Source organism: Hemitrygon akajei, chromosome 5 (assembly GCF_048418815.1).
Source record: "Hemitrygon akajei chromosome 5, sHemAka1.3, whole genome shotgun sequence".
NCBI classification, from domain to species: domain Eukaryota; kingdom Metazoa; phylum Chordata; class Chondrichthyes; order Myliobatiformes; family Dasyatidae; genus Hemitrygon; species Hemitrygon akajei.
Window position 1 is genome coordinate 38,062,563 of NC_133128.1, and position 14,331 is coordinate 38,076,893.

A 14,331-nucleotide genomic window follows, 5' to 3' on the forward strand; every position below is an offset into this window, starting at 1 on the left:
AAGATATTGAATTGTCGATGCTGATGCAGGGTCTCGGCCTGAAACGTTGACTAGCCCTCTGCCTCCACAAGTGCTGCTTGGCATGCCCACATCCTCCAGCTGTTTAGTTTTTGCTTTCTTTTATCCCTTCTGAGGATGGGAGATTATTGTTGATCTGGAAGTATAAGCACTTTAATACGGGAAACCTCCAAAACTGTGGTGGTAGTGGGCATAATCACACTCAGATCACGCCAATCTGCCTTCCACGAAATGTTGTAGATGGTTTATAAAAAACAATTTCTATTGGAGCCTGCTAATGTCTGACCTGTTGCAAGATTCATGTGGTAATCCTGTAGTCTGAAACCCAAGCAAGACTTGGTTCCATTGCCAGCCTTTGGGCATTGGTGGTTAGGTTATTCGTAAATAGATGTGTCTTAGCAGAAGTACCCATGACGCCTTTCATCACTAGTGACAATTCACAGAATAAAAAACTGACAGTGTAGTAAATCACATACATGTGATTCTGCAGATGCTGGAAATCCAGAGTAACGCACACAGAATTCTGGGAGAACACAGCAGGTCAGGCAGCGTCTATGGAGTGGAGTAAACAGTCATCATTTCAGGCTGAGACCATTTATCAGGACTTTCTATCCCTGTCCAATGCCTCGGTAAAGCTCATGAAGTTGTGGTCACTGACTCTGAATTGCTTTTCCACTGAGAGATCTCCCACCCGACCAAATCTACTATGGCCGCCTCTATCAGCCTGTATATATAATATGCAAGCAGTCCTTTCTGGATGCATCTAACAAATTCCACCTTATCTAAACACTAAGGTGTTGTCAATTAATATTAGGAAAGTTGAAATCACCCATGACAACAACCATGTTACTTTTGCAATTTTCAAAAATCTCTCTCCTGATCTGGACTTAGTGTCTCTAGTGTTATTGGATGGCCTATGAATGCTCCTAGTAGAGTGATTGCTCCCTTCATATTCCTTACTTCCACCCACACTGACTCAGTGGACATCCTCCCTTTCTGCAGCTTTGAAACTATCCTTGATTAGCAATGCCATTCCCCATCTCTTTTACCTTCCTCCCTTTTGAAACAGCTAATTTCCGGAACATTCAGTAGCCATTTCTGACCTTTTGACAGCCAAGTCTCTGTAATGGCCTTAACATTGTAGCCCCATGTATTAATCCATGCTCTAAGTTCATTACCCTTGTTCCTCATATTTCTGTCACTAAAATAGACACATTTCAACCCATCCAACAGACTGCATTAATACCCTATTCACTGCCTATCCTTCCTCACAATTGCTCTGCACACTGAATCTACCTTTACAACAACTGCCCCATCCTCTAACTTATCATTCAGTTTCCCATCCCCCTACCAAACTCGTTTCAACCCTCTCCAACTGCTCTAGCAAACCTGTCTGCAAGGATATTGGTCCTCCTCGAGTTCAGAAGTAACCTTTCCTTTTCATACAGCTCATACCTTCCCCTGAAGAGAACCCATGATCCACAAGTCTGAAACCCTGTTCCCTACACTAGTTCTTCAGCCACATACTTATTTGCCAAATCATCCTACTTTTACCCTCACTGACACATGGCAGAGGCAGCAATCTAGAGATTCTCATCCTTGAGGTCCTGCTTTTCAAGTTCTTCCTTAGCTCCTCATATTATTTCTTCAGGACCTTATCCCTTTTCTTAGTTATATCATTGGTATCACAACTTCTGGCTATCACCCACCCCCTTGAATTAACAATCAGTTGTTGCTGGCTCTGTCTTTGGGTAACAATATGCTCAAATGATAAACTATCCTCTTTTATCTCTATGCTTCCTACAAAATTAAACATTTATATGTCACATTTCATGGGTGCAGTAAATTAAGAAATAATAATATATTTTCAGTCAGAAAAATATCAAGAGGCCAATATTACCCAAAGATCAAGGTTATGTAATTGTAAAGCCTTCACCTCATTCAGGTAAGATAATACTAATATACTGACTTAACAAATTAGAGATTTGTGTATGAGGGATTATGTTAGTAATGTTGGGAGTAGTTCTTCCATGCTGAAGATTCTCTTATATCCTAAACTGAATTTAATACCTTACATAGATTTTTATTAATTTTAGGAACATATTAGAAACAAATACTGTATTTTGTTTGTTGCAACATGAATTTACTTGGTTGTTCAATACAAATAGGATTGTGTTGATGAATTTGCTTTTCTTAATGTGGAAAATTCTCAAGTGCTTGAAGCTCCACATGTTATCCTGATCCTAATTTTTAATTTAAATAAGTTGTCTGAATATCTATGCTGTCTATGAAGTATGAAGGAATACTGCACTTTTGCAGATGCTATGCATTGAACTGGGGCTGGCTCTATCTCCTCAGGCAATTTTGGCATCCCAAAGCATATGTTCAAAGAGGAGGAGGGGAATGGTTGTTCAGACACTTTCAGCCAGCATTATTCTGACAGATTGTTTGGTCATTATTAGAATACATTTGTTGGTCTTTGCCAAATTAACTCCAAAATTTCTCATTTTACAATGGTGATTGCACCCTTTTTAAAGTCCCTACATTGGCTTTAGATTGCTCTGAGAGACACTGAAGTGAACATGAAAGATGCATTTGAAATTCATGTCATTTTTTTTTTGCTACATTGACATATCAAGCACAATTTTTAGGAGCTTGTTTACTTTCTATGTTATTCCATCTAAATAATTTCATTTCATTTTCCCACATGTTGTCATTGCTTATATTCCTTCTGGTAGCCCCCAACTTGATGTTATAAAGATCGAGGTCTCGAATTTCTGGTAATTGCTCCCCCTTCATCATTCCCATTTTCTGTATCCATTTCTCACCTTCTCACCTTGTCTCCTTACCTGCTCATTGTCTCCTTCTGATGCTCCTCCCCTTTACCTTTCTTCCATAGTCTTCTATAGTCTCCTATCAGAGCCCTTTATCTCGTTCACCAATCAACTTCCCAGCTCTTCATTGCACCCCTCCCCTTCTCCCAGCTTCACCCATCACCTACCACCATGTACTTCTTCCTCCCCCCTCCCCACTTTCTTACACTGACTTCTCCACTTCCTTTCTAGACCTGAAGAAGGGTCTCAGCCTGAAACATAGACTGTTTACTCTTTTCCATAGAAGCTGCCTGGCCTGCTGAGTTCCTCCAGCATATTGTGTGTGTGTTGGTTTGGATTTCCAGCATCTGCAGATTTTCACATGATTTTCATTACTAATTTTTTGTTTAATATTCTCTTGAAGTTTGACATTAATGCTTTTAAACAATGGATTATAAATCAAAGGCATTGTACTTAAATTTCTGTCTCCTAATTTCTAGGCAAAAATCTCAGTGAATGTCTCCCTGGCAAGCCATTCCTTTCACCAGCTGGATTTTATTATCAGGATAAATGGATATCAAAGACCTGTAGACTTCAAAACTTTGACACGCCAGCAAATGTTATCAGCTGTCTTCGTGGGAAATTTGTTTATATTTTTGGAGATTCCACTATACGTCAGTGGTTTGAGTATTTGATACGTTTTGTACCAGGTCAGGATTCCCATTTCTCATTATTCATTGTAGTCTAATGCTTTAGGCTTTATATTTACTCCAATTCATAATCAAGTCTGTGTTCTTCTCGTGCAACTTACACTTTCTTGCACATGAACATTTTATGCTTCTTGAGGATGAATAGCGTTACCATTTCTCCATAAAACACCTAAGCTGCAAGGACACGTACAATCTCTGAATTATACAAAATAGGCAATAATACTTCCACACAGAAAAAAAACCTGACAAATATTATAATAAAATCCACCAGTTAAAAGTAGACAATTGGAAACTTTGGGTGTGCATGCAAAGACGGCTCATCATGAACCCACCAATCTCAGACTTGCACACTGGGAGGAAAAGCTGTAATAATTCATGGAATTCAAAGTGCTGACAATTATGAGGTATTTTTTCAATAAAAGAAATGTCTTCAGTTTGAGCTTCTCCAAGGACAACCATATTTTTTGCCTGTCCAAATTACATCAATAGATCTTATTTGGTTCTAGCCGGGTAATAGCTCCCAGAAATACTTACAAAGGTCTTAATGTATGATCAGTTGAGAACAATGCTTGAAACAAGTCAATTTTGTTCTACTTGCTAAATATACCAATCACAATATCTGGGCTAACAGTAACAGAAAGTAGCAAAGCCTACAAAAAAGTAGTGGATATGGCCCAGTCCATCACATGAAATGATTTTCCACTATTGAGCATGTCTACACAGAGTACTGTTGAGTGAAAGCAGCTTCCATCATCAAGGAACCCCACCATCCAGGTCATGCACTCTTTTCACTGCTGCCATCAGGAAGAAAATACAGGAGCCTCAGGACCCACACCAACAGGTTCAGAAACAGTTCTTACTCCTCAACTTGAGAGGATAACTTAACTCAACTTCACTCACCCCATCATTGAACTGGTCCCATAACCTCTGGAAACCTTTGCTTTCCTTTTGTGTTTGCACTGTTTGTTGTCTTTTGTATATTGGTTATTTGTCCATCCTGTTAGATGCGGCCTTTCATTGATTCTATTGTGTCTCTTGTAGAGGGGTTAGTGGTGGGATGCATTCCGAGAAGATAATCCATCTCACAGTTTTCCATAGCATGAAGCTGTGACCACCTGCACATGCATCAAGAACCTACATTGGAAAATAATGTATTTATTTATTTAGTGCCTTTCCTAAATAAATTCCATGAGAGCAAATTTCCTACTGTACCTCAAAATATTGAATTGTGATTCATAAAGTCTATAAAGACAAATTTACATTATTCCAATGGTTGTAACATGGAGGTCACCTGTGTACTTGGAATTAGAAGAAGGAAAAGTGGTACAAATCATGATTGAAAGCTCTTCATCAGAATGTACGCATCATTCATAACAAGTGATTCAGCAACAGAAATTCAACTAAATGGGAACCATCTAATAACTTTTACTGGAAGATGATTGTAAAATGATCATTGTTTTTAAATATTCCATGATGCTTAACTTTGAGAGGAGAGAGGCAAAATGTAAAAGATGAAAGAACTCAGAGGAATGGAATATGGGCAGTAGTGGTGAAGAATTATAAATCAGAAAATAAAGTAAATTTAGTTTTGATGGAAAAAAAAGTGGGAGGAAACGTTTTGGGTTGAAATGTCATGAAGTCATGATGTCTCCCACAGATGCTGTTCAGACCACTAAGTTCCCCCAGCAGATAGTTTGTTGGAAATGATAATGTAGGGTATTAAATAAATTAGGAAATTGGAGACAGGAAATTGTGACAAAGTCAATACAATAATCATAGGTGACTTTACATATAGACTAGATTTATCAAATTAACAATATAGTATAAGGATGAATTCATAGAGTATAGAACAGATGTTTTCCCACAGCAGTGCAATAAGGAGTCAGTGAAGGAACAGAAACTTTTAAATATACTGTAACACTAAGTATCTGGTGATCTCCCTCTACACCAATGACTGCACCTCCTCCAACCCCTATGTGAAGCTTTTGAAGTTTGCAGACGACACTACTGTCATCGGACTCATCCAGAATAGTGATGAGTCTGCATATCGACAGCAGGTGGACCAACTGGTGCTCTGGTGCAGTCGGAACAATCTGGAGCTGAACACACTCAAGACAAAGGAGATGATAGTGGATTTCAGGAGATATCCCCTCGCTATGTCTCCCCTCACAGTCCTCAGCAGCCCTGTGTCCACCGTGGAGAACTTCAGGTTCCTGGGAACCACCATCTCTCAGGATCTGAAGTGGGAGCAGAACATCAGCTCCATCCTGAAGAAAGCCCAGCAGCAGATGTATTTCCTGCGGCTCTTGAGGAAATATGGTCTGCCTCAGGAATTGCTGCTGCAGTTCTACACTGCAGTCATTGACTCTGTCCTGTGCACCTCCATCATTGTGTGGTTTGGAGCCGCCACCAAGCAGGATAGAACCAGACTACAGCGCACAGTGAGGACTGCTGAGCGCATCATTGGAGCCTCCCTGCCCTCTATTGTGGACCTGTACTCTTCCAGGTTGAAGAAGAGGGCGGGGAACATCATAAAGGACTCCTCCCATCCTGCGCACGGTCTGTTTGATCTGCTTCCATCTGGTAGGCGCTTCAGATCCCTCCAGACTAAGACTAATAGGCACTGGAGAAGTTTTTTCCCTACTGCGGTCACTTGGCGGATAACTGTCAGCTAACTATTACTTGGATTGCACTACCTGTATGTATAATCTATATTTTCATTTATATTTATCATTATTATTGTTATGAGCAGAGAGACAACATCTGCCGGAAGTAAATTCCTTGTATGTGCCTAGGTACTTGGCGATTAAAGTCTGATTCTGATTCTGATTCTGATTCTGATTAAGTAAGCAATTTTAATGCCCTGGTTATGATTTTTCCTGCTGTGCTTTGAGGTATTTCATTTTACTATTTATCTGTAAAACTAGTATGTCCTGCTGGTAGAATGTTTTGGTTTCAGCTAAAGACAAGGAGCCATATTGTTCAACTTAGGAATGTTGTGTCAGCCAATCAGGATGGTAGGATTGGGAGAAGGTTCTAGGGAGAGCTAGAATGACAGAGATTTGTGATGGACAGTGGTGGGGTTTGTGGTCTTTTGGCGGGAGATGCAGAGAAGAGAAGATCGGGAAGAGGTGATTGGAAGGAGTGTTTTGTGAGATGGAGTCCAAGATGGGAAGCTGTACTGGTGACTGGTGATGAGAATGCAGTGCTGTGAGTAATGGTTATACCCAGCTTTTGGAAGAGATGGGCTTCAACGGTCATTTAGATCTGTCTAACTGTAAAGGGCCCTTTAATTTTATTCTTTATTTTCTTTTTCTTAATAACTGTTTGATAAAGCTGAAATTGGTAACATACTTTCATATTTTATGCTAGTGTGTGATTTGTCATTTCTTGGTGATGGTTAATTCCGTATGGGCAATATTTATGCAGCATTAGCTCAAATCCGGGTACTGATAATCAGAATATCCCAACTCCCCTGTTTGGTTAAGCTCCAATCATACAGACTCTAGACTTATATTGTTATAAAGGTGGCCTCTTCACTGCTGACTCACATGGCAGTTAGCAGAGTTAGTTATCACACCAAATTTGTATATGAGCCCGGTGAGAGGGTTACATTTGTGGGAGATTGTCCAGGATTCAGTGAATAATATGTGAGTGCTGTTTAAGTATTGTTAAGTGGTTTGTGTATTTAAGCCTGTGTCAGTGAAAGTGATGAAGGTACTTTATTATAGACGCCACAGGAATTAAGATATGTTGTGATTTGGAGAGATTATCCACAAATAATACTTGTGTTCTGAGCGGGGTGGATATTCAAAGTCCTGATGAACTGCTAATTAGAGTACGGAGTTCTGTAAAAGTATTGAGGAAAGTCACATTGGTTGAATGGCAGTTAGATCAATTGGCTGGTAAGAATGTCATGTTAATCCAGACTAGTAGTGACGTAACTGAAGTTGCGCTGCCTGGAGAGGGCCATCCTTACTTGTAGTGAAGTGGCCATGTAGCTGAGGGTAAAAACGTTAAAGATGAATTGTAAGTTGCTGAGAGTGAAGACTTTAAATACAAGTTGATCTCGTTTCTGCAAAGTGAGAGATAGAAGTTGTCTGATGTGAAAGGTGGAATAGGTCCTTGTGCAGCTGAATTAAATTCTGAGCTGGTTTCAACAATTACTATTGATAAATGCAACACATACCTGTGGAGACTCAAAGACCATAGGTTGAGAGTGTTTTCTGAAGTCAAGCCACACAGATGGGAGTTTTGCAGGATGGAGTGAAAAACCTGCAAGCCGAGGTTTCTTGGTTGATGTCGGCTAGTGCTGCCACCAAGCGTGACAAGTCCAATAAGAAAGTGAACCCACCAGTAGGATGTACTAAGCAGAGAGCTGCTGCTGACAGTGGCTCTGAACAAGGGAAGCGACCAGTATTTTACATTACCACTGTGGTGAGGATGGACATTTCAAGCAGGAGCGCAAAGGACAAGAAAACCTTTGGAAAATAACTTTAAAGTTGCTTAAACAGAAAAGGAAGTCAGGAAGCTTCAGAGAGACCCAGTAAGAGAACAACCTGGCACCTCGAAGAACGGGAGTGCCTCTAGTGTTAAAGCAATGTGCGCGTTTTCCACAGTGGGGAAATCAGAGGCAAGACTATGGCAGGATAGAGCTGTGGATCATTTGAGAGCTTCTGGTTGTGCTATTCCACAGGCATATTGCAACTTAACTGCTCTGGATACAAAGCAGTTGCCTGCCTTGAGTCCTGTGGAATTGGCAGCAGCCCAACCCTTGTACAGTAAAGGTGCCATTTAGTCATCTGTTGCCAAAGGGAGTATGGCCCAACTTGAAAAGACAAAACACCCTACCAATGAGGGAATGGAGCAAGCTGGAGTTGAGGAACCAAGTTTTATACAGGGTCACATCTCCTCCAGAAAATCCTTGGCGTTCCCAGTGGTTTCAGGTAAAGATACGGAGCCGTATTGTTCAACTTAGGAATGGTTAGTCAGCCAATCAGAATGGTGGGATTGGGAGAAAGTTCCAGAGAGCTGGGCAGAGAGAGATTTATGACAGACAGTGGTGGGGTTCATGGTCTTCTGGTGGGAAATGCGGAGGAGAAGGTAAGGAAGAGGCTATTGCAAGGAGTGCTTCACGAGATGGAGTCCAAGATGGGAAGTTCTGTCAGTGATTAGTGATGAGAATTCAAAGCTGTGAGTAATGGCCATACCCAGCTTTTGAAGGAGATGAGGCTCCAATGGTCTTGTGCACATTTAGACTGGTCTAACTGAAATGGGGCCTATTAGTTTTGTTCTTCCTTTTCTTTCTCTCATTATCTGTTTGATAAAGCTGAAATTGGTAAATATACTTTCTTTATAATTTTATGCTGGTGTGTCATTTCTTGGTGATGGGTAATTCTGTAAGGACAGCATTCACTCAAATCAAGGTTCCGTTAATTGGAACATCCCAACTTTCCTGTTTGTTGAACCCCAAATCATACTGACCCTAGATGTATATTGTTATAAAGGTGGCCTTCTCACCACTGAGTCACATGGCTGTTTACAGAGTTAGCTACCGAGCCAGGTTTGCATCTGATCCTGGTGAGAGGGTTACACGATGATCATAATATAGAATTTTATATAAAGATCGAAAGTGATTGAACACAATTGGAAGCTGTCTTCTAGCTGAATATAGCAAACTGAACAGAGTCAAGGAAATGTTGGGAAAGGGCTTCACTGACTATTATAGGTTGTCCATGGCAAGAGAAAAAGAATAAACACAAGCAATTTTGTGAATGCTGAATATTCAGAGCAACACACACAAATGGTTGGATGAACTAGCAGGTCTATGGAGGAGAAAGCAGTCGATATTTCAGGTTGAGTCTCTTTATCAAGACTGCAATCGAAGGGAAGAAGCCTTTTTACTGAGAAAGAATTTGCTGCAATGTCTACTTAGGCTGCAAGTAAAGTATTATTTATAAACTAACAATGGTTAACTTTAAAAACAATCAGAAATAGCTGACAAGTAATATACAAATATTGAGACAAATAAGCTAGGACAGTGGTAAAGCTTTGGAATGTAAAGGTAATATCGATTCAAATGAAAAGTGTACCCTGCTGAAAAGATAGATAGATAGATAGATAGATAGATAGATAGATACTTTATTCATCCCCATGGGGAAATTCAACTTTTTTCCAATGTCCCATACACTTGTTGTAGCAAAAACTAATTACATACAATACTTAACTCAGTAAAAAAATATGATATGCATCTAAATCACTATCTCAAAAAGCATTAATAATAGCTTTTAAAAAGTTCTTAAGTCCTGGCGGTAGAATTGTAAAGCCTAATGGCACTGGGGAGTATTGACCTCTTCATCCTGTCTGAGAGCATTGCATCGATAGTAACCTGTCGCTGAAACTGCTTCTCTGTCTCTGGATGGTGCTATGTAGAGGATGTTCAGAGTTATCCATAATTGACCGTAGCCTACTCAGCGCCCTTCGCTCAGCTACCGATGTTAAACTCTCGAGTACTTTGCCCACGACAGAGCCCGCCTTCCTTACCAGCTTATTAAGACGTGAGGCGTCCCTCTTCTTAATGCTTCCTCCCCAACACGCCACCACAAAGAAGAGGGCGCTCTCCACAACTGACCTATAGAACATCTTCAGCATCTCACTACAGACATTGAATGACGCCAACCTTCTAAGGAAGTACAGTCGACTCTGTGCCTTCCTGCACAAGGCATCTGTGTTGGCAGTCCAGTCTAGCTTCTCGTCTAACTGTACTCCCAGATACTTGTAGGTCTTAACCTGCTCCACACATTCTCCATTAATGATCACTGGCTCCATATGAGGCCTAGATCTCCAGTAAGTCTGAAGACTGGGGACATTTCAGAAGCCTGCAGAACAATACAGATGGAAAGGAAAAGAGTGTGAGGACTTCCATGTAAAAGTAAATATGAAAAGATTATCCAAAATTAATATGGTTCCTTTATAAATTGAGACACAAAATATTATACCAAGCATAATGGTGAACTGTAAAGAAGTTAAATAAATATCATGAAATAATGCAAGAGTAGACTCTTTTTCATGAATTCTACAGAGCCCCAATGAGACTTTGTGTGGGAAATAGAGTGCGGAGGAAGAAGATACTTGTGTGAGATGGAGTTTAGTGAAGATTCACAATTGATTTCTGGGAGCTTGGATCTGTCATAATAAGAGAGATCATGTTGATTAAACCATACTTTTCTGAGTTTAGTAGAATGCATGGCTCTGTCATGGCAACACAGAAAATTCTTAGGGACAGTCAGGGTAATTTCAGTGGAGTGTCCATAACCAGAAGTTACTGTCTCAAAACATGGGGCTGGCCATTCAGGACAGAGATGAGAAAACATTTGGTCACCTGGCAGACAGTGAATCTTTGGTTCTCACAAATAGGCTACCCAGAAGAGTTGCAACTCCTCAGATGAAGTGTGTTTTCAAAAAAAGACCATAAGACATAGGAGCAGAATGAGGCCATTTGGCTGCTAGTGTCCCTTTCCGATCATCTTTGGCCAGCTCCCCTCTCATGCCTCTTTCATCCTTCTACTCCACTGTAATACTGATACATTTGACTTCAGCTGCTCCCTCTCAAATAGCAGGACGAATTCTATCATATTATCAGAATCAGAATCAGACTTTAATTGCCAAGTACCTATGCACATACAAGGAATTTACTTCCGGCAGATGTTGTCTCTCTGCTCATAACAATAATAATGATAAATATAAATGAAAATATAGATTATACATACAGGTAGTGCAATCCAAGTAATAGTTAGCCGTCAGTTAACCGGCAGTTAACTGTTCAGCAAAGTGACCGCAGTCGGGAAAAAACTTCTCCAATGCCGATTAGTCTTAGTGTGGAGGGATCTGAAGCACCTACCAGACGGAAGCAGATCAAACAGTCCATGTGCAGGATGGAATGAGTCCTTTATGATGTTCCCCACCCTCTTCTTCAACCTGGAAGAGTACAGGTCCACAACACAGGGCAGGGAGGCTCCAATGATGCTCTCGGCAGTCCTCACTGTGCGCTGTAGTCTGGTTCTATCCTGCTTGTTGGCAGCTCCAAACCACACAATGATGGTTCCTCACCTTAACTGATGGTTCCAAGGGCTCCTCACCTTAAGCTCCCTAAGCAAATCCAGCTCATTACGCAACACTCAGTCCAGAACAACTGATCCCCTATTGGGCTCAACCACAAACTGCTCTAAAAGCCATCTCGTAGGTATTCTACAAATTGTCAGTTGTTGCTCCTTTTCACACCTTGGGCAGTATGTTTTGCCATTTCCATAAGACCATAAGACATAGGAGCAAAATCAGGCCATTTGGCTCATCGAGTCTGCTCCACCATTCAGTCATGGCTTATCCTTTACTTTTCCCTCTTCAGCCCCACTCCCCCACATTCTCCACATAACAATAGACAATAGGTGCAGAAGTAGACCATTAGGCCCTTCGAGCCTGCACCACCATTCTGAGATCATGGCTGATCATCTACTATCAATACCTGGTTCCTGCCTTGTCCCCATATCCCTTGATTCCCCTATCCATAGGATACCTATCTAGCTCCTTTGATGCATTGTCCAATCAAGAACCTATGAATCTCCATCTAAAATACACCTAGTGACCTGGCCTCTACAGCCGCCCGTGGTAATAAATTCCACAAATTCATCACCCTCTGGCTAAAGAAATTTCTCTGCATCTCTGCTTTAAGTAGATGCCCCTTTATCTTGAGGCTGTGTTCTATTGTCCAAGATTGTCCCACCATGGGACAAAATCCTTTCCACATCAACTTTATCTAGGTCTTTCAACATTCTTAAGGTTTCAGTGAGATCCCCCCTCATCCTTCTAAGTTCCAGCGAGTACAGACCCAGAGCTGTCAACCATTCCTCATATGTTAACACTTTCATTCCCGGAATCATTCTTGTGAAAACCCTCTAAATCCTCTTCAATACCCTCATATCTTTTCTTAGATGTAGAGCCCAAATCAGTTCACAATACTCAAGGAGAGGCCTCACCAGTGCCTTATAAAGCCTCAGCATCACATCCCTGCTCTTGTATTCTAGACCTCCTGAAATGAAAACCAAAAAAAAGGATGCTTTCATCCCCACCCACTGCCAATGCTATAACCATGCCAGTAACTTTCCGATAATACCATGGTTCCGAACTTGGTAAGCAGCCTCATGTGTGGCACCTTGTTAAAGGCCTTCTGAAAATCCAAATATACAACATCTACTGCATCCCCTTTATCTATCCTACTCAAAGAATTCCAACAGATTCAACAGGCAATATTTTCCCTTAGGGAAAACATGCTGATTTTGTCCTATCTTGTCCTGTGTCACCAAGTATTCCATCCCCTCATCCTTAACAATTGACTCCAACATCATCCCAACCACTGAGGTCAGGATAACTGGTCTATAATTTCAATCCTGCTGCCTTCGTCCTTTCTTTAAGAGTGGAGTGACATTTGCAGTTTTACAGTCCTATGGCACCATGCGATAGTCCAAAGATTTTTGAAAGGTCATTACTCATGCCTCCACAATCTCTACCACTACCTTTTTCAGAACCCTAGAGTGCAGTTCATCTGGTCTAGGTGACTTATGTACACTTAGGCCTTTCAGCTTTTTGAGCCGTCGTTGTCATGACTATCCCTCGAGGTCAAGGATGATGGTCTTCGTTCCATTGATCTATTGTGGCCCACAGAGTGAAGACACCTGTACGTGTATTTGTTTAATGTGTACTTGATGTTGCACTCCAAGAAGAACACGATACTTCACAGATCAATCAAATGATTCCAATGGCATGGAAACCACGACGATTGGAGCTGATGAATTTGTTGCAGCCTTCATCTGCCTTCACAGCCATTGAGTTCCAAGTAACTTCATCCATCTGTTCCACCACTGAGGTCTTGTTCGAATTGTTCTTTGTCAGAGACCTCACCCTCGACCTTACCGCCATGGATGACCCTGCCAGGAGCGTAGCTCCAGTCGGCATCACTCTCAGAATCTCAGGACCACACAAACTTCTCCACCACGACAAGGTGGCAATCCATGGAGAAGCTTTTTGAGCATCTTCTCCCTTGTAATAATAACTGCAATCACTTCTCTTCCTCACCCACTTCAACATTTGGCATACTGCTAGTGTCTTTCACAGTGAAGACAGATACAAAATACTAATTTAGTTCATCTGCCATCTCCTTGTCCCCCATTATTATTTCTCCTGTCTCATTTTCTAGCGGTCCTATATCCACTCTCATCTTTCTTTTATTTTTTTACGTACAGTGGCATGCAAATGTTTGGGAACCCCTGGTCAAAATTTCTGTCACTGTGAATAGCTAAGTGAGCAAAAGATGAACTGATCTCCAAAAGTCATAAAGATGAAACATTCTTTTCAACATTTTAAGCAAGATTAGTATATTATTTTTTGTTTTGTACAATTTTAGAGAGAAAAAACGGAAAGGAGAACCATGCAAAAATGTGGGCACCCCAACAGATTTGAGCTCTCAGATAACTTATACCAAGGTCTCAGACCTTAATTAGCTTGTTAGGGCTATGGCTTGTTCACAGTCATTGTTAGGAAAGGCCAGGTGATGCAAATTTCAAAGCTTTATAAATACCCTGACTCCTCAAACCTTGTCCCAAAAAGCAGCAGACATGGGCTCCTCTAAGCAGCTGCCTAGCACTCTGAAAATTAAAATAAATGATGCCCACAAAGCAGGAGAAGGCTATAAGAAGATAGCAAAGCATTTCAGGTAGCCGTTTCCTCAGTTCGTAATG

At 41.0% G+C, this 14,331-nt stretch overlaps 1 protein-coding gene across 1 annotated transcript in view; it reads left to right on the plus strand.

The window, feature by feature from the left end:
- Window positions 1-14,331, plus strand: part of LOC140727646 (NXPE family member 3-like) — a 36,813-nt gene that overhangs the window by 17,133 nt on the left and 5,349 nt on the right. Inside the window, exons 3-4 of the mRNA XM_073045264.1 lie at window positions 1,890-1,963; window positions 3,332-3,541. Coding sequence (XP_072901365.1) covers window positions 1,890-1,963; window positions 3,332-3,541 — 284 coding nt within the window. The remainder of the gene's footprint in view (window positions 1-1,889; window positions 1,964-3,331; window positions 3,542-14,331) is intronic.